The following is a 25734-nucleotide window of genomic DNA, read 5'->3' as shown; positions in this document are numbered from 1 at the left end:
ATGTTGAGGAGGAGGATTGGGTTTTTTTGTGTGTTTGTTTGTTTAAGTTTTTATTTATTTATTCCACAGACAGAGATCACAATTAGGCAGAGAGAGAGGGGGTGTGGGAAAGCAGGCTCCCTGCTGAGCAGAGAGCCCGATGCGGGGCTCCATCCCAGGACCCTGGGATCATGACCTGAGCCGAAGGCAGAAGCTTTAACCCACTGAGCCACCCAGGCTCCCCGATTGGTTGGTTTTTTAAGTCAAGGTTTGTACACCTGAAATTGATACAATTCTAAAATGGCCTTACTTTTGTTATTATAAAATTAAACACTGCTAACATCTGACTTCCGGAAGTAGGATGGCCTTGGGGAGTATCCAGGTTGAGTGGTCGACTTTTCAGGCATTACTTTGGTTTTCCTGTGGCGTGTAAGAATGGTTATTGAGTACTGGACACTGCTTGCTGCTTTACCTGGCAATGTGCTAAGCGTCTGACATATTCTCAAGTTATTGTGACAGCCTTCAAAATATAGTTGCTGTCCCATTTTCTTTGAAGAGACCAAGGTTGAGCATGGCTGTGGCTTGCTTGGGCATATGCTTGGTTTTATAGACAGAACCAGGGTTTAGACCATGAAGTCTCTTTGATCCCTGCACTGTGTTCCTCACATCTATAAATGCACCTCCGAGCTAAGTAATTTTGTTAAATTTCAAATCAGGAGCCCTGCATGTTAGAGAAATAGAATTACCACCACAATACAGAAAACCCTGGTTCAAATATGTATTAGAAAGATTATCTGAATTCTGACCCAGATAGTCTTTCTTCTCCCCCAAGAGATATTTGAGTTTTATGTTTTTGAAAAAAAAGGGGGGGGTGTGTGTCTTGAAAGGGCCTATCTTGGAAGTTGATTTAACACTTATAACTATGCATGTGTGTGTGTAAACCAGACTGTTAAGCCAGTTTCACTCTTTACACTGGATGGTCTTCAGTGGTACGGAAAGATCTCAGAGCATGTATAGAGTTACCTCATATGTCTTGTTGGCTGTGTGATGTATTCCTTTGGGTGTAGCGTTGTTTGTGACCAGTTTCATCTTGAAAGGTATGGAAGTTGTTTTCAGTTTTTCCTGGTCCTTGGAATCTGTTCCCAAGAACCTTTCTAGGAAGGTGACCTTTACACTTAATGATGCCTCGGGAGTTCCTAGTAAGGACACAGTGCCTGCTTGGCTGTGATGCACACCCGAGAGACCTCCTAGGGACCCTGAGTTTATTTCACTATCGCCCAGCAGAGCACACAACACTTACTCTGTAAGTAAGTATTTTTTGCCTGAGTGACTGGTTGTTGCTTGTCTGGACATTTGGCCCACTCTAGAGTGAGAGCAGCCTGCCCCACGGTGTCCCTGCAGGATCTTCTTGCCTGCCCTGTTCTCTTGGCACCCTTCAGACTCGATTCCAACATAGTGCTGGCCTGGCCCTCACACGTAGGTGTTTTACTGCCCCATTCACAATTCAGCCCCTGGGGAAGCAGCTGCTCTGTGGTGTGTGCGTGTGCGTTTGCCTTGTTTGGGTGTCGAGTGTTTTTCCAGTTTACCTAATAAGATAGTGGCCAGACTGCATGCTTCCTGCTGCATTTTTCCACTATCTTGAGAGTTTGCCTCACCATCTGTGAGCAAAAGGTCTCATCTTTTTATTATTCTCCCATGGCATGTTGCAAAACATTAAGCATGAGCTGGTTTCCTGTGACAAAAAGTTGACTTTGATTTGTTCTTTTTGAGGTTACTGTGAGTTTATCATAACAGGAGTGCTAAAAATACCGGGTCTAGTATGGAAACAGCATTCACTTACCAGCATGAACAATAACACGCAGGTTTAGCCCAGAGCAGGAAGAAACGGGCTTTATCGCAAGATGAGAATACTTAGCATAGAATCCTTGGCAACGTGAACTTTCTTGAAAGTTCTCAGTCTCTGTTCTGATGAGTTGTGGAAAAGTACTTGGGCCATTTTTGAGCCACAAAATTAAAGCTGAAAATAATCTTAACCAAACATTGTTTGAGTACCTGCTATATGCCAGGTCCCTTGCCTGGGAATCCTCGTTAGATCCTTGCCAGTGGAAGAGAGAAACACAGACCATTCTCCCTGTGAGGAGTAACAGGGCTCTGGAGAAGGCTGTTGTGTTGTCCTGTTCTGTTTCTCAGCTTCTGTGAACTGCTTCATAATAAACTACCGTGGAGCTCAGGGAACTGGGGGCCTGGGTCTAATTGGCAAGCCGAGGAGTCTTCACAGAGGACAATACATCTGAGCTTGCTTGTAAAGAAGAGGGATTTGCTAGGGACTGGAGAGAGGCAAGGTGATTGCAGGCAGAGGTGCGGATCCTTCACGGGACCAGTGGTGCCAGGACCATGACACAGTGAGGCTGGAGAGATCATTGGGGCCCTGCTCTTTTTAGCCTTTTATTCTTACAGTTTTCTTTTTTTTTTTTTAAAGATTTTATTTTTAAGAGGTGCCTGGGTGGCTCAGTCGTTAAGCTTCTGCCTTCAACTCAGGTCATGATCCCGGGATCCTGGGATCGAGCGCCGCATCGGGCTCCCTGCTTGGTTTGAAGCCTGCCTCTCCCTCTCCTACTCCCCCGGCTTATATTCCCTCTCTCTGTGTGTCTTTCTCTCTCAAATAAATAAAATATTTTAAGAAAATTTTTAAGTGCTCTCTATTAGCAATAATCGCGCCTCTGATAAACCTCATTGGCTACGATACTGCCACTGCGCAAAGCTTTAAGTGCTCTCTATACCCAGCGTGGGACTCAAACTCACAGCCCTGAGATCCAAAGTCACATGGTCTTCCGACTGAGCCAGCCAGACTCCTCTAGCTTTATTTCTTATAGCCGATCTTTGTCCAACTGATAGGATACCAGAATTTACTTGGGGAACGTTTGAAAAATACAGATTACCTGGTTCTAGCCCAGATTTATTGTATCAAAATAACTAGCAGAGCCTGGCATCTCTATATTTGTAAAGCTCCCCCTCTTCTGAGTCCCCAGCCAGTTAGAGGGCAACTGCCACAGGGTGGGGGTACTCATGTGCTTCGTCACAGCTTTGAGCTCCTTTGTGTTCTTACTTTACAGCATATTTAGTATTTATTTCAAATGAGGCCATTACTACACTGAGGCAGGAAAAAGGAACTGACCCATGTAGCTTTTGAATATATACCCTCAGACTAAAGAAAAAAGAACTATAAACAAATACTGAACTCTAATTAGTAGGTTTGTTTTTCACAGTGGTATATGGGTTAGCAATTCTGAAACTAGTTACTGTTCTAGAATGGAGCAGATAGGTAAATATTTTGTGGATAATGAGAGTCAGTTTTTTTTTTTTTTTTTTTTTAATTGCCAGAAACAGGAGTTCCTGTAAGTATGGAAGGTGGGAAAGGCTAGAAGGAATCCTGTGAGGTCAGGTGGGCATTGGAGTCACCAGATGAACTCATGGTTTTTCTGTGCAGATACAGACATAGATGTGTAGATGCGTGTGTCTTCATGTTTATGCGTATGTATTTCCTAGTTCTGTTTGTTGAGAGGGCTTAGAAGCAAGGGTACTCTGGTAGCAAGCCATGAGTATACCTCAGCCCAGATCCTGCCTGTTAATAATCTCATAAGAATCATGTTGAGAAATGACTGATGCTGGGGCTTGGGTGGGAACATCACAGGTGAGCTTGGAATATCCTGTTGTGCCAGAAAGTAAGGATGTGCTTGAAGAATGATGGGTCATGTCAGAGGAACGCAGGAGCCAATTTGAAGGGGCTCCTCCTGGGGAGATCTGGGACAATTGGAGGATCAAGTAAATAATAGATTGTAACTCATGAAATAAAGAGCCCATGACTATACTAATAGGTAAACAAATATGTAAATAAATGGGGGTGAGAGGAATGGTGTGTTTTTTGTTTTTTAATTTTTTTTCTAATATTTTATTTATTTATTTGACAGAGAGAGACAGAGCAAGAGAGGGAACACAAGCGGGGGAGTGGGAGAGGGAGAAGCAGACTTCCCACTGAGCAGGGAGCCCAACACAGGGCTTGATCCCAGGACTCCAGGATCATGACCTGAGCCAAAGGCAGATGCTTAACTGACTGAGCCACCCAGGCACGCCCTGTTTTTGTTTTTTCAGTCGAAGGATAGAGTAGGAGCGGTGAAGATTTTAAAAATCTGTATGTGACCATCACCATGGCAGTAAAAATTGTTTCAGTCAAGAATCCTTGATGGATGCTAAAATGAACAGGAAGGTTTGTTGTGAAATAGAAGAGATAATCTCTTCCCAAGCTACTTCTTAACTAATTACAGAGAGACTTTAGAGAACCCTGGTGGATTGTGCCTCAACCGAGAGATCAAAGTTGGTATTCTGGGAATGGGAGAGAAAGAGCTCATGCATCCAGAGAGGGCGCACTGGGGAGGACACACCATCACGCCAGATTCCCTGTCCAGAGTGCGTAGTGTGAGTCCGGTTATGAGGAAGTGTCAGACCAGCTCGAATGGAAGAATATTCTGTGAAGTAAATTGTTTGTTCTCTTCAAAGTATCACAGAGAACTGAGGAATTCTTGTTCCAGATTAAAGGAGAATAAAGAGATGCAAAAACTAAGTAGAATGGAGAATTCTGGATCGAACCCAAGAGTAGGGGAGGGTTTTATTTCTTTGGCTCTCAAGGACATTAGTGGGACAGTTGATGAAATTTGAAAAAGGTCTGTAGATTAGATGTACTCTATCAATGTTAATTTCATGGTTTGTGTAATTGTTTCATGGTTTGTGTAATTGTTTCAAATACTCTGAGGTATTTGGGGGCAAATGCTGGATCGTTCAGGAAGAAATGAGTATGTACAGATACAGAGAAATAACGATAAATGTGGTAGAATGTTAACTTTTGGGAAATCTGGATGAAGTTATACAGGAATTCTGTGTACAGTTTTTCTGTATGTCTAAAATTATTTCAGAAGTTAAAAATAAGGGCACCTGGGTGGCTCAGTCGGTTGGTTGAGCGTCTGACTTTGACTCAGGTCATCTCCAGGTCCTGTTATCCAGCCCTGCATCAGGCTCCCTGCTTGGCAGGGTGTCTGCTTCTCCCTCCCTCTTTCTCTCTCTCTCTCTCCGCTTCTCCCTTTGCCACTATGTGCTTGCTCCGTCTGTCAAATAAATAAATGAAATATTTTTTAAAAAGTTAAAAATGAGCAAAAACAATCTCCAAACACACTGCTTCTCAACTCCTAGAAAAATGCTGATTTGGTAGCTGATAAGTAATACTTGCAAAGGGCTTACTGATGACATCTGCAGGGTCCATAGAAGGGCGTATTTTAACAGCACATCTTTATCATCTCTTCTGATGGTGGGGGGGTCTGAAGCTGGTCTTCTGTAGGTACAGTTCGTCTGCAAAAGAGCTGTAGAGGTTCCCTAGATTTTCAAGGGTGCCTAGGGACCCTTGCTGTGGGAGATACACCGCACATCACCAAACAACAAAGCCTTGATGAATCAGGTAGGAGATGATGAACCAGTCTCCCTGGCCTCCACTATGGGGCTTTGCTCTGCAAAAAAGAATTTCCTCTGTCGAACAGTAGTGGGAGGCAGACTGTAGGGGGTGTATTTGCATGTAAACAAGTTCCGTTCACCTTCTGTCTGGAGCTGGGTAGGTACTTACTAAAAATACAAGTGGGGAATTGGAGGCAGGTACTGGGGGGACAAAGGGCATAGATATAGTGGTGGCTTCTTGTAAGTCACTTCCCCCTGCTGAGCCTTATTTGTTGTAGGGTGGATTAAAGATGAGGTGCTCTAATGCGCTGTCTATGTATACCCAGAGCCAGAATGAGTGTTCAAAGCCAGTGCTCCAAATTAAGCTGTTAGCTTTGTTCCAGCCTGTTTGCCATTTTCTCTTCAGCAGAGCATTCCTGAAGTTCACATGGTTGATTGGCAGCTTCTTTCACCTAGAGTCCCAGCCCCACCTTCTGCGTGGTGCTCTCTGGGACCCGAGTTTAGCTGGACCCCTCCTGATCTCCCTCTCTCCCTTTCAGATGACCGTGAGTTTTCCCATAGGACTGCCTCTCTCCGGGAGCCTTCATCAGTGCTGTGGCGCCTTTACCAGCCTCTGCCTTCAGAGCTCCTCCTTCTTATCCATTTTCAGTGACCAGACTAATCTGTCTAAAAACTGAAACCCTTCTGTGAATCTTTTTTGCCATCAAGATACAATTTAAACTTTGTGGCTTGGCATTCTAGACCCGTGACCTGCTGATTTCTTTTCTCCTTTCCATTCCCTCTGCCGTCCGTGAACCCTACACTTCTACTTAACTACTTGCTGTCACCCCATAGCGTCATCCTTCTCGTTTCTTTCTTTCTTTTTTTTTTTTTTTAAGATTTTATTTATTTGACAGAGAGAGACATAGTGAGAAAGGGAACACAAGCAGGGGTAGTAGGAGAGGGAGAAGCAGGCCTCTCGCCGAACAGGGAGCCCGATGTGGGGCTCGATCCCAGGACCCTGGCATTACGACCCGAGCAGAAGGGATCGCCCAATGACTGAGCCACCCAGGTGCCTTAACCCTCCCCATTTCTATACACATTTCCATTTCTTCTACCTGGAATATCCTACTTTAGCCCTTCCCATTTAACCGCCATTGCTCAGCTCCAGTGCTAGGTCCAGGAACCTAACCCCCCTTATCTGAGTTGGGTTTCCTTCCTTTGTAATCCCCATGCCACCGCCCAGACAACAGAGCTGACTTGAGGACTGTCTTCTGGGCCCCCTCGTCTCTTGACTGTCCCAACAGTGGCCTGATGCAGAACAGGGGCTTGGTCAGTGTGGGTCGATTGATTACTGAGGCCACCTGTGCCACATTTGAGGAGTTTTGCTAATTCTTTTTTCCTCTTTCTTTTTTTCTCTTCCTTAGGATTTTATTTATTTAATTTGTCAGAGAGTGAGAGAGCACAAGCAGGGTGAGTGGCAGGCAGAGGGAGAAGGAGACTCAGGCTCCCTACAGAGCAGAGAGGCTTATGCCGAACTCGATCCCAGAACCCTGGGATCATAACCTGAGTTGAAGGCAGACACTTAACGACTGAGCCACCCAGGCATCCCTTATGAAATTTTTTTTAAAGATTTTATTTATTTAGGGGCGCCTGGGTGGCTCAGTGGATTAAAGCCTCTGCGTTTGGCTCAGGTCATGATCCCAGGGTCCTGGGATCCAGCCTCGAATTGGGCTCTCTGCTTAGTGGGGAACCTGCTTCCCCTTCTGTCTCTGCCTGCTGCTCTGCCTACTTGTGATCTCTTTCTCTCTCTCTATCAAATAAACAAATAAAATCTTAAAAAAGAAAGAAAAGAAAAGAGCCTTATCCCCCAGTGAAGGGCCCTGGCCTCACCAGGTACTAGCAGAGATAGGAGCTGCTGGTTGTTAACAAGCTCTTGCTCCCTGGACCCAGGGGGTTCTCCGTCCTCTATATGCTTACAGCACAGTCCCGCAGCCAAGTCTAGAACTTACAGGTACTGCCAGTCTTATGGCACAGTGGGGAAAAGGAATCAGGCAAATTAGCACCATCTAGGCAGCTTTACAGGAGCCTAAAATAAACTAATGAAGCCACAGGTTAAGAATTAGCAAAATTCTGGGGTGAGTGGGTGGCTCAGTTGGTTAAGCATCCGACCTCGGCTCAGGTCACAATCCGAGCATCCTGGGATGGAGCCCCGTATCCACACTGGGTTCTGCTCAGCAGGGAGTCTGCTTCTCCCTCTGCCTGCCCCCCAACTCATGCTCTCTCGTAAATTTTTTTAAAAAAGATTTTGTGGGGCGCCTGGGTGGCTCAGTGGGTTGGGCCTCTGCCTTTGGCTCAGGTCATGATTTTGGAGTCCTGGGATCGAGCCCCGTTTTGGGCTCCGTGCTTTCTACTTCCCTTCCTCTCTCATTGCCTGCCTCTGCATACTATCTCTATCAAATAAGTAAATAAAATCTTTAAAAAAAAATTTATTTATTTAGGGGCTCCTGGGTGGCTCAGCCATTAAGTGTCTGTTTTCAGCTCAGGTCATGATCTCGGTCCTGGGATAGGGTGAGCAACCTGCTCAGAGGGAAGCCTGCTTCTCCCTCTCTCGCTCTCCCTGCTTCTGTTCCCTCTCTTGCTGTCTCTCTCTCTGTCAAAAAAATAAAATCTTTTTATTTTTTTAAGACTTAATTTATTGGGGTGCCTGGGTGGCTCAGGGGTTAAAGCCTCTGCCTTTGGCTCAGGTCATGATCCCAGGGTCCTGGGATCAGGCCCCACATCGGGCTCTCTGCTCAGCAGGGAGCCTGCTTCCTCCTTTCTCTCTGCCTGCCTCTCTGCCTGCTTGTGATCTGTCAAATAAATAAATAAATAATCTTTAAAAAGAGAAAAAGATTTAATTTATTTATTTGACAGAGAGAGATCACAGGCAGGCAGAGAGGCAGGCAGAAAGAGAGGGGCAAGCAGGCTCCCCACTGAGCAGAGAGCCCAAAATGGGGCTCGATTCCAGGACCCTGAGATCATGACCTGAGCTGAAGGCAGAGGCCTGACCCACTGAGCCACCCAGGTGCCCCCTGGGCTCTTTTCTAAGGTGACTAATTGTTCTCAGTTCGTAAATCTAGCCAGACAAGTTTGGGGTTCACGTTTTCTTTCTCCTGTCAGTAGAATGTTCTCAGTCACCTATGCCTTGAAGTCTCTAGATTTGGATCTAGAAAGAAATTTAGGTCCCAGCTGTGCTATGTATTTCTTGACCTTAAGCAAATCCCTTTACTTCGTGTCCTCTGTAGAGATGGAGAAGTTTTAGAGAACTTTGTCCTCGCGATGATCATATATACAAGAGCCTTCAAAGTAGTTCTGTTTCTCCTTTTTTAAATTGTAAAAGTGAGACAGATTAGTAAAATATATGGGTAACTTCAGAGGAAACTGCCATTACTTGTGTTTTCGCCTAGAACTTTTTTATTTTATTTTTTTTTAGTTTTTATTTTTTTTTATTTTTATTTTTATTTTTTTTAAAAGATTTTATTTATTTATTTGACAGAGAGAAATCACAAGTAGATGGAGAGGCAGGCAGAGAGAGAGAGGGAAGCAGGCCCTCCGCTGAGCAGAGAGCCCGATGCGGGACTCGATCCCAGGACTCCGAGATCATGACCTGAGCCGAAGGCAGCAGCTTAACCCACTGAGCCACCCAGGCGCCCCTATTTTTTTTTTAGTTTTTAAATATTTTTATTTATTTATTTGACAGAGATCACAAGTAGAGGCAGACAGAGAGAGAGGAGGAAGCAGGCTCCCCTGAGCAGAGCAGAGCTCCCCGAGCAGAGAGCCCGATGTGGGGCTTGATCCCAGGACCCCGGGATCATGACCTGAGTCGAAGGCAGAGGTTTTAACCCACTGAGCCACCCAGGCGCCCCTAGAACTTTCTTTTTTAAAGGTTTATTTAACTTTTTAGTAACCTCTGCACTCAGCCTGGGGCTCAAACCTGTAATCCTGAGATTGAAAGTCGCATGCTCTTAAATGAGCCAGCCAGGCGCCCCTAGAACTTCTGGTATTTTATACCCCATTTTTCCTCCTCTCTGTGTGGAATCTTTCGCAAAGTATCTTGATGGTGGATGCTTTGAAATAATTTTTTTCCTGTTGTAGACTAGAAAACTTACTTCATACCTCCCGCTTCAGTTCTCCCTGCCCTCACCACACTCCTTACTTACGTCCCTGCTGTGATGATTTGTAATTGTCTTTGTCTCCAGGCCTCAGCTTGATTTGGTGATCAGTTCTGTTCAGAAGGAACTTCTTATTTTAGAATTTGAGACCTTTGCACACCGGGTCAAGGGCAGCCATTCCTGTTGGGGTCTGGCATTCCCCACTGGGTGTTTTGGTGTCCAGCAATGACAAGGACCACTGAGGAGAAGATGGCCACAGGGAAGTGGTTTCTGATAAGGGGGTGGCTGTCAAGTACTTGTTGATTTGCTGCTGTCATGACCACAGATGTTTAAAAATAATTTGTAGGAAGGGCAAAAGAAAAAAAAAAAGGCAGTGGTTTTTTTGGTGGTTGTTGTTCTGTTTGGGTTTTTTGGTGCCACTGCCTTATCAGTGGTAGAGAACACAGACCGCAGCCATTCAGAAAGGAAGGCAGTGCCATGTGAGAGAAGAGAGGTGAGGGGAAGGGCAGAGGTGACCCATAAGTGCAGTCTAGTGCCTCAGGGCCATCAGCGCATAACCTGGTGAAAAAACCGTCCTGGTGAGGCACCTGCTCCGCTCTTCAGTGTGACAAGTGGGCATAACCCTGAGTCTGCCTCATGGGCCACAGGGATCAAACGGAGCCCCGGCCCATGTTGTACATTCATAATTGTCAATTAAGGGCTTTACATGTGTCACAATCCCATTTATCTTCATAACTCCCTTGGAGAGCAGATCTTACTATGATTGCCCAGTGTCCTGGAAGGACACTGACTGTTGGGCAGACCAAGTCATTTGTCCAGGGTCACCAAACCTAGTAAGTGTCTAAATGTTGCCTAACGCAGTCAGGTTTTAATGACAGCTGAGCCTTGAACAACACAGATTGGAAATGTGCAGGTCCACGCACATGAATTTTTTATTTTTGTAAATATAGTACAGTACTGTAAAGTATATTTTCTCTTCTCTCTGATTTTCTTTACAACATTTCCTTTTCTCTAGTTTATTGTAGGAATACAGTATGTAACAGTTACAACATGAGTATTTTTTGTTTGTTTGTTTTTTTAAGATTTTATTTATTTATTTGACAGAGGGAGAGAGATCACAAGTAGGCAGAGAGGCAGGCAGAGAGAGGGGGAAGCAGGTCCCTGCCGAGCAGAGAGCCTGATGCAGGGCTCGATCCCAGGACCCTGAGATCATGACCCGAGCTAAAGACAGAGGCTTAGCCCTCTGAGCCACCCAGGCACCCCTAACATGAGTATTTGTTAATCAACTGTTTCTCTTACTACTAAGGCTTCCAGTCAGCGGTAGGCTTTTAGTAGTGACGTTTTTGGAGAACCCAAATTATATGTGGATTTTCGAGTTCATAGTTGGAGTGAGGGGTCAGTGCCCCTAAACTCCTGTGTTGTTCAAGGGTTGACTGTATTAGCATTACCAGTAACGGCATTATGTCCATTTTAACAATTCTGAACTTCACAAGAGCCCTGGGACATTTCCTTATTCCAGTCTGGCAGATGGGAACCTGACGCCCCCAAGAGCAGATTGCAATAATGGGCTGCATTGTCAGCGAGACCTGCCTGCTCGTTTGCTTTGCAGCCCTCCATCTCCCCCTGCCCCGCCCCCCGCATTAGCCTGTGTTGGAGCTCCTCTCGGGCCCCCAGCCCAGCTGCAGTCCTTGTTCAACGCCTCCCATCTTTTCTCTGACTGTCAGACAACAGTCACGGGAATGTCCTGTGCCATCTTCACTCGGTGAGAGTGGTTGGCAGAGAGCAGCAGATGCCCAGAGTCAAGGTCATGTGCCACTCAAGTGCTGGGTTAGAGAAAAGCCCCTGTCTCCCTGCTGCTTGTGACCAGGCAGGGTGAGTGTGAATGCAGAGGGCTCTGTCAGAACAGCTCTGTGAGTCGAGGGCGCTGTCGGTGGAGCTGGTAGAGAAGGGGCCCAGAGGCAGGGGGGCGGGGGGGGGGGGGGCGGCTGTGGATCATCTCTTGCCCTCTGTGTGATTGTCTCTGTGTTTCACAGTTGCTTTGTCCTTTTCTTTTGCAAGTTACAGTCTTTGCATACTAGTCAAAGTGTTCTACTTCAAAGGTAAGAGTCAAGCTCAGGGATCACTTCACATTTTCTAGAGGAGAACCCGTATTTGGCCAGACAAGAGTCTGACCGAGTAGTTGGCATTATTCTAAACTGGTGGGCTCTGGGGTGGGAAGCCAGATCTATCTGAAGTGATTTTTATTTTGTGAACTAGGGTGTCTCCTATCTTGTCTATACTGCTAGGGAGGCGGTATAGCATTGAGGTTATGAGTATGGTAACCTTTGAGTGTCCCTTGTGACCCTGAGCCTCTCTGTCCTCAGCCTCAGTTTCCCACCTCTAGAATGGGGTGAGAACAGTTGTACCATATTACATCATTCTGCTTTATTTTTACATAGTGGAGTGCATTCCAAATACAGGATATTATAGGACTTCTTTTTTTAAGGTTTTATTTAAGTAAGCTCCACACCCAGTGTGGGGCTCAAACTCACAACCCCTAGATCAAGAGTGACACACTTTACTGACTGAGCCAGCCAGGTGCCCTTGTAGAATTTTTTGTTTGTTTGTTTGTTTTTTTAAAGATTTTATTTATTTATTTGACAGAGATCACAAGTAGGCAGAGAGGCAGGCAGGCTGAGAAAGGAGGAAGCAGGCTCCCTGCAGAGCAGAGAGCCTGATGCGGGGCTCCATCCCAGGACCCTGGTCTCAGTGACCTGAGCTGAAGGCAGAGGCTTACCCCACTGAGCCACCCAGGCGCCCCGAATTTTTTGTTTTTAACATAAATGTTGCCAAAAACATAGTACCAAACATGCTTTTTAAAAAAAAAAATTTTTTTTTTTTAATTTTAGTTACTTATTTGACAGAAAGAGATCACAAGCAGGCAGAGAGGCAGGCAGAGAGAGGAAGGGAAGCAGGCTCCCCGCCAAGCAGAGAGCCCGACGCGGGGCTTGATCCCAGGACTCTGAGATCATGACCTGAGCCAGAGGCAGAGGCTTTAACCCACTGAGCCACCCCGGCGCCCCTAAAAAAATTTTTTAAGATTTCTTTATCTTTAGAGAGAGGGGGTGGAAGGGAGGGGCAGAGGGAAAGAATCTTTCAAGCAGACTCCCTGCCAAGTGAGGAGGCTGACAGGAGGCTTGATCCCACAAATCAGGAGATGGTGGCCTGAGCTGAAACCAAGAGTTGGATGCCTAACCAGCTGAGCCACCCAGGTGCGCCTGACTAAAATCTGCTGAAATATAATTTTAATAGATGAATAATATTCTAACCTGTCAATATGTTTTATGTAACCATCCTACTATCTGATGTGAAATTATTTTCAGATATTCTGTGGTATAAATAACATGACAGGGACCATTTATATATAATTCAATCACTGGCCAAGGGGCATGACCCTTTGTAAAGATCCTCTGTACCACATTTTCTTATGGTTTACTGAGCATTTACCCTCCCACCAGAGCTCTGTGACAAAGCAGTTCCCTCTGCCTTCTTGCTTAGGTGAGTAATCTTGGCCTTTAATTTGGTAGGCAAAACCCGGCATCTTGTTTTCAGGTCACTTCTGAGAAATAGCATTCCCACCCCCACCCCCAATCCGTAACTTCTATGCGGCTGTTTCAAATTCTTTTCAGAAGAGAGTGAGATGTAAATAACATGAGACAGCTTTCTTGTTCTGTTTTGAGCTGTTTTGTGATGAGGGTCCCACACCAGGTTTCACTGGAGAGGTGAAAGGGTGGCCAGGGCTTGGAGCTCAGAGGGGGCATTTCAGAGCGAGTCCTTTGGGAGGCCACTGCAGTGGTGAGGCTCTCTGGAGAGTGAGATCAAAGTAGTGTGCGGCCATGGTGACAAGACTTATGAACATGCCCTCTGTGGATGGCTGGACCTGGGACTGTCTGGGTCACTTCTGGGTCCCCAGCACAACTCAGCACAGGTGGAGTGCGGGTGCTCAGGAAGTCTTTGTGGATGGAAAAATGAATGAATGAATGAATGAATACATGCACACACCTACTTGTAAGTTTCTGTGGTTAAAGAGTGAGGTACAAGAAGGGGCAGGTAATGTGGAACTGAGCTGAGCAGATGACCAGGCACCTCAAAAGGCAGAAGGCTGCGAGAGTCTAACTCACAGTGACTTCCCTAAAACATCACTGGCTTCCCCAACCCAGCTCTGTCCCTTCTTTGAGCTTCATGCCTGCGGGCCGGCTTTTCTGCACCTTTAGCCCTCAGATAGGCCTTGAAAGCCAGATTTCATCTCCTTTCTCTTGTGAGGACACATGTGGTGCATTGTATATGGTTTTTTGTTTCTTGCTGGACTTTCCAGATCTGCCATGTTTGTAAGGAACAGATCCATCTTGGGTATGTTTAAAACTCTATTCAATTCTCTTAATAGAAGAGCAGGCCTGTTTAGGATGGGTGAGGATCCTGTGTAGTTGTTGGGAGCCCTTCTCCCCACTCATGTGTGACCGCTTCCCATCCTTTGCCAAACACTGAAGCTTCCCACGGAGTGGAGATTTTCTCAGTGCCCACTATAGGGCATGCCCTGTGCTGGGCATTAAGTAGAGAATAGTGAACAAAGAGGATACGGTTTCTGTCCCACGAGCGCAAAAATCCAGCTGAGGAGACAAATTCGGTCCTTGTACAAGTGAATTTACACGAATGACTGTAAAATCACATGCTGAGATCCGGGCATTGGAGGAAAGCGGGCAGGGGATGTGCTGCGGACCAGGATTGCTCAGAGCCGAGTCCCTGTAGTCCTCAGAGTACACAGCTAAGTTAGTGAGGGTGGCAGAGTCAAGTGGGGAATTTTGACACAAAGTCTGTCCCGTTTCTCTGAGGGCATGCAAGCTGAGCTTACGGCGATTGTGGAGGAGTGGGGGTCCTGGAGTGCTGTCCTTTACGCCGTGCTCACGCTGCACCCGGCACTGTCCCTGATGCTTTATGGGGACTGCTTACTTCCCTGAGTCCTTAAAACCTGTAAGGGAAGTGCTCTTATGATTCCCATTTTACAGAGGCGGCTCAAGGATGTTGTCACGTGCTCAAAGTCACAGTAAGTGGGAAAATTGGGATCCAGCCCAGGCAGTCTGGCTCCAGCGCTGTGGTCCCTACTGCTGCTCCCTGCCCATTTCAAAACCCCCTTGGCTCTGAGGAGCAGCATGTGGATGTGCCGGGGGTGAGTGTGCCCAGGGTCAGTGTTCAGGCCTGGTGGCCAGTGGGGACGAGCTGGTTCCACCCAGTGAGACCACCCCGTTCCATCCAGTGATGCTCTCAGAGTGCCTTTGCTGGTTCCCAGCTTTTGTTAACTCTGTATGTGGTTTTGTCACCTTCCCTGAATGCTCTGAGAGAGCAGAGTATGCGTTTTGCTTTCCCCTGTGCCGCTCAGGGCCTGGCACAGTCGGTGCTCATTATAGATTTATGTATTTGTTTTTATCGAGATGTACTTGATCTATAACACTATATTTCAGGTTACAACATGATTTGATATTTGTATGCACAGTGAAATTATCACAATAATTCTAGTTATTACCATCCTTGGTATGTATTTATTGAGAAGAACAGTTGATCAACCTTGAGACCTCATGTTTTGGCTTAAAAGGCTGTGGGGAGTAGGGGTGCCTGGGTGGCTTGGTCGTGTTCAGGATCTGACTTAATTTTGGCTCGGGTCATGATCTCAGGGTTGTGAGATCAAGCCCTGCTCAGTGCAGAGTCTGTTTAAGACTCTCCCTCTGCCCCTCCATCTGCTCAAGCACTCGTGCTCTGTCTCTTTCTCAGTAAATAAGTAGATAAACACAATCTTTAAAGGGGGGGGCTGTAGGGTAGGAGGATAACTTTCCTTTTTTTCTTTCTCTATCTCTCCCTTTCTTCCTCTCTCCATTTCTCCCTTTCTCTCTTCTTTCTTCCTTTCGTTTTCCTTCCTTCCTTTCTTACTTTTTCTCTTCTTTTCCTTTCCTTTCTTTTTTATATGTGAGCCAGGAGTCCAGCCGATCTTCAGGCCATTCTCAGAGATAATGAGTCTCCACTAAGTGAGCCAGCCTGGGGAGAACAGGTCTGTGGGAGTCTGGAGAGCTCCAGAGAGATTGGAGCAGGGGTGTCAGGTACAGAGAAGCTTTTAGGTATCAGGCATAGGAGGTTTTGTGTAGATTTGTTTTTTTTACCCTCTCACTTGAGCTATTTTGGGGGACAACAATTGATTTAGGGCTAATTTGGAACATTAACTTCATTTTCTCCCCTATAAATGTGCTATTTTGGGGGGGCTTATTGATTATGCTAAATATAATTCTGTTTAAATGTAATAAAAATTTGTAGAAAGAAATACAGTGATTAATAGTACTGCTTTCCAGATTTCTGTTACAACACAAATCTGATACTCTGATTCAGTTTAAATTTGAATTTGAATGTTAATTTCTTTTTATCAAAATGGTAGTATATTCACATGTACATAGTTTTTTTCCCTAACAAATGAAAAGGTGCTTGGTTTCTCCTTTTTGAAATTTGCCTTTTTGCATTACACGGGCAAGTCCTGAACTTGGGCAGAGACACTAGCCTATCATCTGTAGCGATGAATGTCATTCCCTTAGACTTTAACAACCTGAGTTAATTAAAAGGTTCAGATGAAGTTAATCAAGTTTGGAACTCTAATTTTGTGCAGTGTTTTGATATGATGCGATGAGTCATCTTTTGGCAGAGCAGCTCTCCATCCCTGACAATATTTGATCTTAACAGAACAGTTTTATAATCTGGAAACTGGTGAGGAGGTGCACTTCAGGAGTGCAGAGTCAACAGTGGGGTGTGTGTGTGTGTGTCTGTCTGTCTGTCTGGCGGTTTGGGAGGGGTGAAAAGCAGAACAAAGAGGAGAATTTAATAAGCAAGAGCTTGTTAAGGGATAGGGTCAGTTCTGGGGCTGCTGCCTGTCCGGGACATGGGCTTCTCCCTGTCCTCCCCACCCCTGCTGACTGGAGTGCTGACATTTGAAAAAGAGTGAAAAATACAGCTTCTGTTTGCTTTGCTGCAAGTAAGTGGCCGGACTGCCTGGCCCCCTTCCCAGAGGCCCTGAGAGGACTTCAGATGCGGTCAGCGAGGTATCTGGACGGTGCCAGCCTGCCGGCCCTCAGCCAGGCGGCCTGCACCAGGACCAGGCAGGGGGCCCAGAGCAACAGCAGGGCCAGCTGCTGGCCGCCTTTGCTCTCCTCCTCTTCGCACCATCTTATTTCTTTCTGGGGTAGAGCTGCTCTTCCACTCTGAAGATTGATGGGCAAGGTTTTGTATGGCCTCTGCCTCCACTTCTCACCCCCCTGAACTAGCAACTTAAAATTAATGGAACAGTTGGGAGAGGGCAGGGCCCATCTGGAAAATGTATCTCACAAAAATGTGGTTGAATAGGAGTCCTCCTGAGGTCAGGGCAGGGAGCCAGACCACTTAGAATCCTTAGGCCTGCGTTCCTGATTGTCTTAACATTTCTCCTGGATTCGATTAGGGTTAAGAAACACGGATTCTGAAGCCAGATCTGAGTTGGCATTTCTTCCCCACTGCTGATTACTGACAGTCACATTGACCAAGCCACTGCATCTCTTTGAACTTCAGTTTCTTCATCAGTGCAGCGGGGAGCACAATACCTATCTCACCGGGTTGTTGAGGACAAGCGTCAATGCCCATTAAATGTTTAGAACAGTGCCTGGCACGCTGTAGGCACTCTTTGTTTTCCAATTATTATAATGGTCTGAGCTTTGTTCCAAGAGCTGTATTTTTTAACCAAAAGATGAAAAGCTTTTGTGGCGGACCTGGAAAAATGATCCCCTCCCCTCCGTCCCTCGTGACAGTTGGTGCTTCTGTTGCAGTGACACAGAAAGGAGAGGATCACATAGGAGGTGGCCTAGCGCAGTTCCCACACAGTTGCCACCGGGCCTTGGGGTGTGCAGTGCGAGTAGCTTGCCCTCAGCATTGCCTCCGTCATTGCTCGGGAGACACGGATACTCATTCTGGGTCTGTCCTTATGTACTCTCGGGAGTGATTGACAGGAATAGCGAAGACATTCGATACAGTCCGCCCAGGGTATCTTCTCTTTTGGGCCTGACCAGCAGATTTCCAGATTCCTTTGTCTTAACAGGACATTGTTGAAAAAGAGTCCTGGTCTAAAGTCTTTTCTCTGCCCTGCCCCCAAGTGCTTATTACTTGATTGCATTTATTTCCTCCAGATTGGAATCCCAGCAACACGTCTGCTGAGTTAAGTGAGGTTTAGGGGACAGCGGTTTGGTCTTAGACAGCATCCAAATGGTCATCAGCTCTGAGTTGGCTGCCAAGTGGTCCAGTAGCTTTGAAGATTCTATGAGCTGTGTCTTTTTTTTTTCCTTTCTTTTTTTTTTAAAAGATTGTGGTTATTTGAGAGAGAGCACACGGGGAATGGGGAGGAACAGAGGGAGAGGGACAAACAGCCTCCACACTGAGTGCAGAGCCCCACATGGTCTCAATCCCATGACCCGAGTTGAAATCAAGAGTTGGACACTCAACTGACTGAGCCACCCGCATGCCCTGGAGCTGTGTTCTGAAAAAGAGGAAAATTGGGGCGCCTGGGGGACTCCATCATTAAGTGTCTGCCTTTGGCTCAGGTCGTGATCCCAGAGTCCTGGGATCGAGCCTCGCATCGGGCTCCCTGCTCAGCGGGAAGCCTGCTTCTCCCTCTCGCACTCCCTCTGCCTGTGTTCCCTCTCTCGCTGTGTCTCTGTCAAATAAATAAATGAAATCTTTAACAAGAAAAAGAAAACAAGGAGAAGGATGGATTCCTTAGTCCAGGGTGGCTTCCAAATCCTTGAATTTTTAAAGAGCCTCGTAGCAGTTAGATCATTTTCCAGTCCACCTTAATTTTTAGGGAAGAGCCCCTTGTACAGATAGAGAGTATAATATTGTTGAACAAGTTCACTTTTCCAGTCAGCAGTTCTCGATAAGACTTGAAAGGAAACACTTCTTAAACTGGGAAGCCCCTTTGGGGCCTGAGCTACTGTCCCAGAACACTAGCCCCCATCTCTGTCCACCCGCACTCAAAGCAGCAATGTCATGGGTTGGGGGAGGCATTGCCCTAGAGATGGGGCTCCAGGCCAGCTCTGTGCCACCTTGGGGAGCTTGCAGGGAATAAGGACATCATGCCCCCAGCATGCAGTGAACATCTTGGACAAGGTGTGGTGGCAGTAGAAGGTGCTGGTATTTTAATCAGTCTTGGGCTCCTGCCTGTGTCTTTTTGTTGGGGTTAAAAATTCAACCCCTATTAGGCTCTCATTACACAGTAGCTCTGATTTGCTGCCATCATCTGAACCTTTCCTCTGGTTCACAAGCAAAATTAAACATTCGTTTCTAGAGGTTGACATAATTATTGTACCGAGGGAGGTTTTGTTTATAATGACCTGCCTGTCTGATGAGTCTGAGCATTTGGCTGACCTTCTGGCTGAAGCAGCCCTTTGAACTGATGCCTAGAACGCATGCCGCCCGATCCTGATCTGTCTTGTGGGTCGTAATTGGGTCTTCTCGCTCTGCTTGAGGCTTCTCCCCTACTTCCCTACCCCTATATTCACACACATGCGACCCAGTTACTACTTCCTTTGGGAGTCCTTGCCTGACACCACCCCACCGAGGACATCAGATCCTCTTGTTACGCTACTGTGGCACTCGTCACAGTAATTCTAGTTTTGTAATTTTCAATTGCTGCTCTGTGTTTGTGAATAAATGAAAGTAGATTATCTTTCACTTGGCCCTCCTTTTAATTAATGTACCAATTTCTGTGTTTACGTTCTCAATATCCGTAAGCATTTGTTAATGAAAAGACTTGGTTTGGGGGGGGCGCATGAGTAGCTAAGTTGGCTGAGTGTCAGACTCTTTGATTTCAGCTTGGGTCATGATTTCAGCATCAAGGAATCAGGCCCCACGTTGGGCTCTACACTCAGCATAGAGCCTGCTTTTCTCTCTCCCTCTGCTCTTGTTCTCTTTCTCTCTCTCAAATAAACAGAATCTTAAAAAAAAAGAAAGAAAGAAGGACTTGGTTTTTAACCTGCCTCCTTTGCCTTTCTTAGTGCTCCTGAAGTTCCGCACAGATAAAGGAAGAGATCCTAGTTCTGATACCTTCGGGGAAGATTCTGAGTTGCTGCTCCAGATTCGAAACGACGTGCTTGACTCCCTGGGTGTTAGTCCTGACCTGCTTCCCGAAGACTTTGTCAGGTTAGTCTCGGTGTTTATCACAGGTTAGCCTGGATTGATAAATGTCTGCTTTCAGCGTTTGCCTTAATTTGCGCAGATCCCTTATTAAGAACGAAAGTACCGAGAAGAGACTCCTTCGCCACATTCTGCCTACTCCCATTGGTCTCTGATATAGCACCATGTGTGAAACCGGAAGAGAGGTTATCTTTTGTCATAGATCATATGGCTGAAAGTTCAAGATAATGTGAAATCTATATACACTCCTCTCTGCCTTTCTCTTTTCACTTTGCATTATCTTTTAGGACTATTTCCAGATCGGTACCTAGATTCCTCCTCTGTGCCTGCTGCCCTGTGGTGTTTCAGCACGGGAGCACCGCGGTTTATTGAACCCGTCCCATACAGACTCCGGTGGTGGCCAGGCTTCTGTTACCACATAGTGCGGGGCCTTGTGCAAATCATTTTGTAGGTGTGCAGGTACAGCTGCAGGATCTGTCTCTGGAAAGGGAGTGGCTGGGTCAGAAGATTGTGGTTTTATCATTTGGTAGATTTGACCCCATTGCCCTCCATGATCACTTAACCAGTTTCTGCCGTCAGCAGCAAGAGCATCCGTGCTCCCAGCTTCCACTCCCTTGGATCCTGAGATGCCTTCGCCCTAGGCGACCAGTCTGCTCTCCTACTCAGCGGGTTTAGGATTTAATAGGAGAGGTCCAGATGGTGACTGTGTCAGGAACCCATATCCAGGCTGTTCTGGGATCCTGTCACTCTCATTCTTTCAGTGTCTTTGGGAGGAGGGTGTGGAAGGCCTCCAGCTGGAGGCGCTAGTGATGGCAGCTGGACTGAGTTTATTGAGCAACAGTTATGTCCCGGGCATTGTGGTCGTTCTCTTCTGGACATGATCTCCTTCACAGCAACCCATTTTACAGGTGAGGAAAAGTTAAATCAAAGCTTGGAGAAGGGAGCACCTGGGGGGCTCAGGCATTTAAGTGTCTGCCTTCAGCCCAGGTCCTGGTCTAAGGGTCCTGGGATTGAGCTCTGCACTGGGCTCCCTGCTCGGTGGGAGCCTGCTTCTCCCTCTCCCACTCCCACACCTCTGCTTGTATTCCTCTCTGGCGGTCTCTCTGTCAAATAAATGGGTAAAAAAAAAAAAAAAAAAAAAAAAAAAAAAAAAAATTGTCTTTATTATTTGAGAGCATGAGGAGGGAAGGGGCAGAGGTAGAGGACAAGCAGACTCCCTACTGTCCCTACTGAGCAGGCAGCCTGACATGGAGCTTGATCCCAGGACCCCAAGATCATGAACTGAGGCTAAGGCAGATGCTTAACTGACTAAGCCAGGCAGGCACCCCCCGTACCACCACATTTAACTGTCAAATTCATCCCTTTAAGTACGTATTATTATTATTATTATTATTATTATTAAATTCTAACTGTTTTCCTGTTAAAATGAAGACACTGATGCTCAGAAAGATATTATCACTTACCCAAGGTTTTATTATATAGTCCACTATATCTATACATATACACATATATAGTATATAATGATAGAGGTCACACCCAGGTCTTAACCTCACTGCTGCCTTGGTTTCTTTTCAACAATAAAATTAATCAGGGTCCCTTCTGTTCCTAGTCCCTACTTAACTTTACTTGTGTCTGGGAACCTTATTTATTTATTTATTTGACAGGGAGAGAGACACAGTGAGAGAGGGAACACAAGCAGTGGGAGTGGGAGAGGGAGAAGCAAGCGCAGGGAGCCTGATGCGGGGCTCGATCCCAGGACCCTGAGATCATGACCTGAGCAGAAGGCAGACGTTCAATGACTGAGCCACCCCCGCGCCCCAGGGGAATCTCATTTAGACCCTACCAAAGCCCAACCAGTATAGGCCCAGCAGTGGGCCTTGAACCACCTGCCAAGCCATCAGCCAAAAAGAGGCAGCCATTCACAGCCATTTTAGGTTGACACTGTGTGGTCAGGGGCTGAGATGCTGCAGGCTGCAGTGGGGTCCCCGTCTCCTGCTAACAGCCAGATATGCGTCTGTTGGGGGAGGAAGATCGTGTGTAAGAAGCAAGTGGTGTCCGCTCTGCGCTTCACAGTGGGAGGCGGGGCTAGGCCACAGGCTTGCCCGGGGCTGGGTGCCTGGCTGTGAGTATGCATTTTCGTGAACTGATTGGGGCACCTTGAGTCAAGAACGGCTTGCCTGTGCACTGCAAGCCTCACCTCCCCAGAAGGAAAAAGCCGGAGCCTAACTAGCTGCTGGCTGGTTTTCTCTCCAGGTGTTCTCTCTGCCGCCTCTCAGCAGAAACCACTTTCCATTGTCCAGGCCCTTGTGCGCTCAGGCGCTTCCGCTGCCCTGTAAGTAAGAGGTGTTTGGTGGCCTCGTGGAGTATCTGTGGATAGATAGGTGGAGATGAGGCCTGAGATGGACCCGGGATGCTGGCAAGGAAATGAGCCGCCGTCTGGCAGCTGAGCTACCCTCACAAATTGCCGGCGGCCAGCTCTGAGCAGGGTATGCCCACTTGAATCTGGAAAGCTGTGCACAAGCCTTCTTTCCTCTCATCTGTCTGTGTTCTCAGACACTGTCCTTTATGTCAGGTCATTTTTTCTCTTTCAGAAAGTTTTATTGCTTTTCTGATTATGAAAGTAACAGTTTGGGAGCACCTGGGTGCCTCAGTTGAGCGTCTGCCTTCGGCTCAGGTCATAATGCCAGGGTCCTGGGATCGAGCCCCACATCAGTCTCCTGCTCAGTGGGAGTCTGCCTCTCCCTCTCCCCTGCTGTGTTCCTTCTCTCACTGTCTCTCTCTCTCTGTCAAATAAATAAAACCTTTAAAGAAAAAAAAAAAAATAACGGTTGCCCATTTCCAGAAAGTATTAAAAGAACAGGATCATTCATGGTCCCACTGTTGAGAAGTGGCCACTGGTAATGTTTCAGGGTTTTATCTCAGAGGCTTCTCTATTTACTTTTTTTTTTTTTTTTTTTTTAAGATTTTTAAATTTAATTTAATCTATTTATTTGACAGAGAAAGAGATCACAAGTAGGCAAAGAGGCAGGCAGAGAGAGAAAGGGGAAAGTAGGCTCCCCACCGAGCAGAGAGCCCGATGGCAGGGCTGGATCCCAGGACCCTGAGAGCGTGACCTGAGCCGAAGGCAGTCTTAACCCACTGAGCCACCCAGGCGCCCTTCTATTTACTATTTATTCATAATTTTTTTCTCTTTTTAAATATCAAAATGAGATCATGCTTAATATATGATAGCCTTATTTTTTTCAGCATATCATGGGCCTGTTTGCGGCAAACACAGATCAATAGCCTCACTGGTGCTTCCATGTCTCATTGTGGGATAGCTGGTAATTTAATTTACTTAACCATTATGTTGGTGGGTGTTTAAGTTATAGATACTTTGTCACTATTATAAACATTCATAATTTGTATATGCAATATAACTTTTATTGTTTAATACTTTTTTAATTTGGCAAAGTATACACAATATAAAATGTAGGATTTTAACCTATTTTTTTCTTTTCTTTTTTAATTTTTTTTTTTAAGCAAATTATGCCGTGTTTTGTTTTGTTTTGTTTTGTTTTAAGATTTTATTTATTTATTTGAGAGAGAGACAGGGAGAGAGAGCATGAGTGAGGAGAAGGGCAGAGAGAGAAGCAGACTCCCCGTAGAGCTGGGAGCCCGATGCGGGACTCAATCCCGGGACTCCGAGATCATGACCTGAGCCGAAGGCAGTTGTCCAACCAATTGAGCCACCCAGGCATCCCTTTCTTTTCTTTTTTAATTTTTAAGTAATCTCCATACCCAGTGTGGGGTTCAGATTTACAACCACAAGGTTAAGAGTCTCATGCTCTGCCCCCTGAGCCAGTCAGGCACCACCATTTAAACATTTTTTTTAAGGTTTATTTATTTTAGAGGGAGAGCCTGGGAGGAGGGGCAGAGGGCGAGAGAGAGTCCTGAAGCCTACTTTCCACTGAGCACAGAGCCCAGAGCAGGGCTCAGTCTCACCACCTGGAGACTATGACCCAAGCTGAAACCAACAGTTGGCTGCTTATCTGACTGAGCCACCCAGGCGCCCCAGACCATTCTTAAATGTACATTCGAGGGCACCTGGCTGGTTTAGTTGGTGGAGTGTACAACTCTAGTTGGTGGAGTGATCTCAGGGTTGTGAGTTTGAGCCCCACATTGAGTACAGAGATTACTTAAAACCTTAAAGGGGCGCCTGGCGGCTCAGTAAATTAAAACCTTTGCCTTCGGCTCAGATCATGATCCCAGGGTCCTGGGATCGAGCCCCGTATCTGGCTCTTTGCTCAGTAGGGAGCCTGCTTCCCCCTACCCCATAAGCCTGCCTCTCTGCCTACTTTTGATCTCTTCCTGTCACATAAATAAGTAAAATCTTTTTTAAAAATGTTCAATTCATCAGCATTAAGTTTATTCACATTGTTGTGCAGACATTACTACTGTCCATTTCCAGAACTTTTTCCTCATCCTAAACTAAAAATCTTTGCTCATTAAACAATAACTTCCCATTCTGCCTTCCCCCAGCCTCTGGTAATTACCTCTGTTCTGCTTTCTGTCTCTATGAATTTAATTAGTCTAGGTATTTCATGTAAGCAGAATCCTACCATATTTATCCTTTTGTGAAGTTACTGTTTTTTTAAATTACAGAAATAGTATGCATGTTATGGAAAATCTGATATAGTACCAAATAAATTCAGAGATGAAAATCACTCATAATTCTATTACCCAGGGAAAACCACTGACCCTTTGTTATTATATCTTCTTACACATTTTCTTTTTTTTTTTTTTTTTTTTTTTTTTTTTTGTCTTTTTTAATTTTTTATTTCTTTTCAGTGTAACAGTATTCCTTGTTTTTTCACCACACCCAGTGCTCCATGCAATCCGTGCCCTCTATAATACCCACCACCTGGGTCCCCCAACCTCCCAGCCCCCGCCCCTTCAAAACCCTCAGATTGTTTTTCAGAGTCCATAGTCTCTCATGGTTCACCTCCCTTGTCGTTTTTTTTTTTTTTTTAATATTTTCTTTTTTTTTTTTTTTTTAATTTTTTATTCTTACACATTTTCTTAGCATATATAAAGTCAACAAAATCCTTTGCAGATTTTTTTTTAGAAGACCTATATAGTCATTCACAAGGGTGTTAGGAAAAGGCGCAGTCTTTTTAGGAAGCAGTTTGGAAATACATATCAGGAGTCATTACAGTGTTCTCTCTTGGGCCCAGTCATTTTCCTTGATAATGAGACTATACCCTGAAGAAATCATGTGAACCAAGTATTTCTGGTACAGAGGATATTCATGGGCCGTGTGGGATGACTCAGCAGTTAAGCGTCTGACTCTTGATCTTAGTTCAGGGCGTGATCACAGGGTCTTGAGTTTGAGTCCTGCGTGGGGCTCCATGCTGGTGTGTAGCTAAATAAATATATATTATCATATTTAAAAGTGAAATTGGAAAGGCATTAAGGAGTTAATTACACAGAACAGTGCACAGATAAATGTTTATTATGAAAAGCGCCAAGCATATAGAAAAATAAAACGAATCAGACAGTAGTGAATATACTCAGTTAGCTTCAGTTGTTAATATTTTGCTTTTTCTTCTAGGGGAAGGGCCATACTGATGACGTGATGCTTAAGGATGCATCCAAGTTGTCAGTTGCATTTGGTTCTGACTCTTCTCATCTAGGAGCTGGCACACTACAGCTTGCCACCTGGTTTTGTAAATAAAGTTTTATTCCACACCTACTCATTTATGTATTATCTGTGACAGCTTTTGTAGAGTTTTTACAACTCTTTAACAGCAGACTTAAAGAGTTTAAACAGGGACCATATGGCCTATAAAACCAAAAAAAATTTATTGTCAATTACTTTACAGAGAACATTTTCCAACTCCCAATCTAGAACAGTTTACCA

At 45.6% G+C, this 25734-nt stretch overlaps 1 protein-coding gene and 1 pseudogene across 7 annotated transcripts in view; one reads left to right on the top strand and one right to left on the bottom strand.

The window, feature by feature from the left end:
- SAE1 (SUMO1 activating enzyme subunit 1) overlaps positions 1-25734 on the top strand; it is a 97608-nt gene that overhangs the window by 58294 nt on the left and 13580 nt on the right. For 5 of the 7 annotated variants that reach the window (XM_059153182.1, XM_059153181.1, XM_059153180.1 and 2 more), the window contains 2 exons: positions 19694-19838; positions 22086-22164. In XM_059153182.1, the coding sequence (XP_059009165.1) occupies positions 19694-19838; positions 22086-22164 (224 nt within the window). Of the gene's footprint in view, positions 1-19693; positions 19839-22085; positions 22165-23078; positions 23133-25734 lie in introns of those variants that run through there. The other 2 variants (XM_059153179.1, XM_059153178.1) reach the window with 2 other exon arrangements.
- On the bottom strand, positions 2629-2742 carry LOC131819056 (U4 spliceosomal RNA; annotated as a pseudogene).

Source organism: Mustela lutreola, chromosome 16, assembly GCF_030435805.1.
Source record: "Mustela lutreola isolate mMusLut2 chromosome 16, mMusLut2.pri, whole genome shotgun sequence".
Taxonomy (NCBI): domain Eukaryota; kingdom Metazoa; phylum Chordata; class Mammalia; order Carnivora; family Mustelidae; genus Mustela; species Mustela lutreola.
This window is presented reverse-complemented; position numbering and strand designations above follow the sequence as displayed.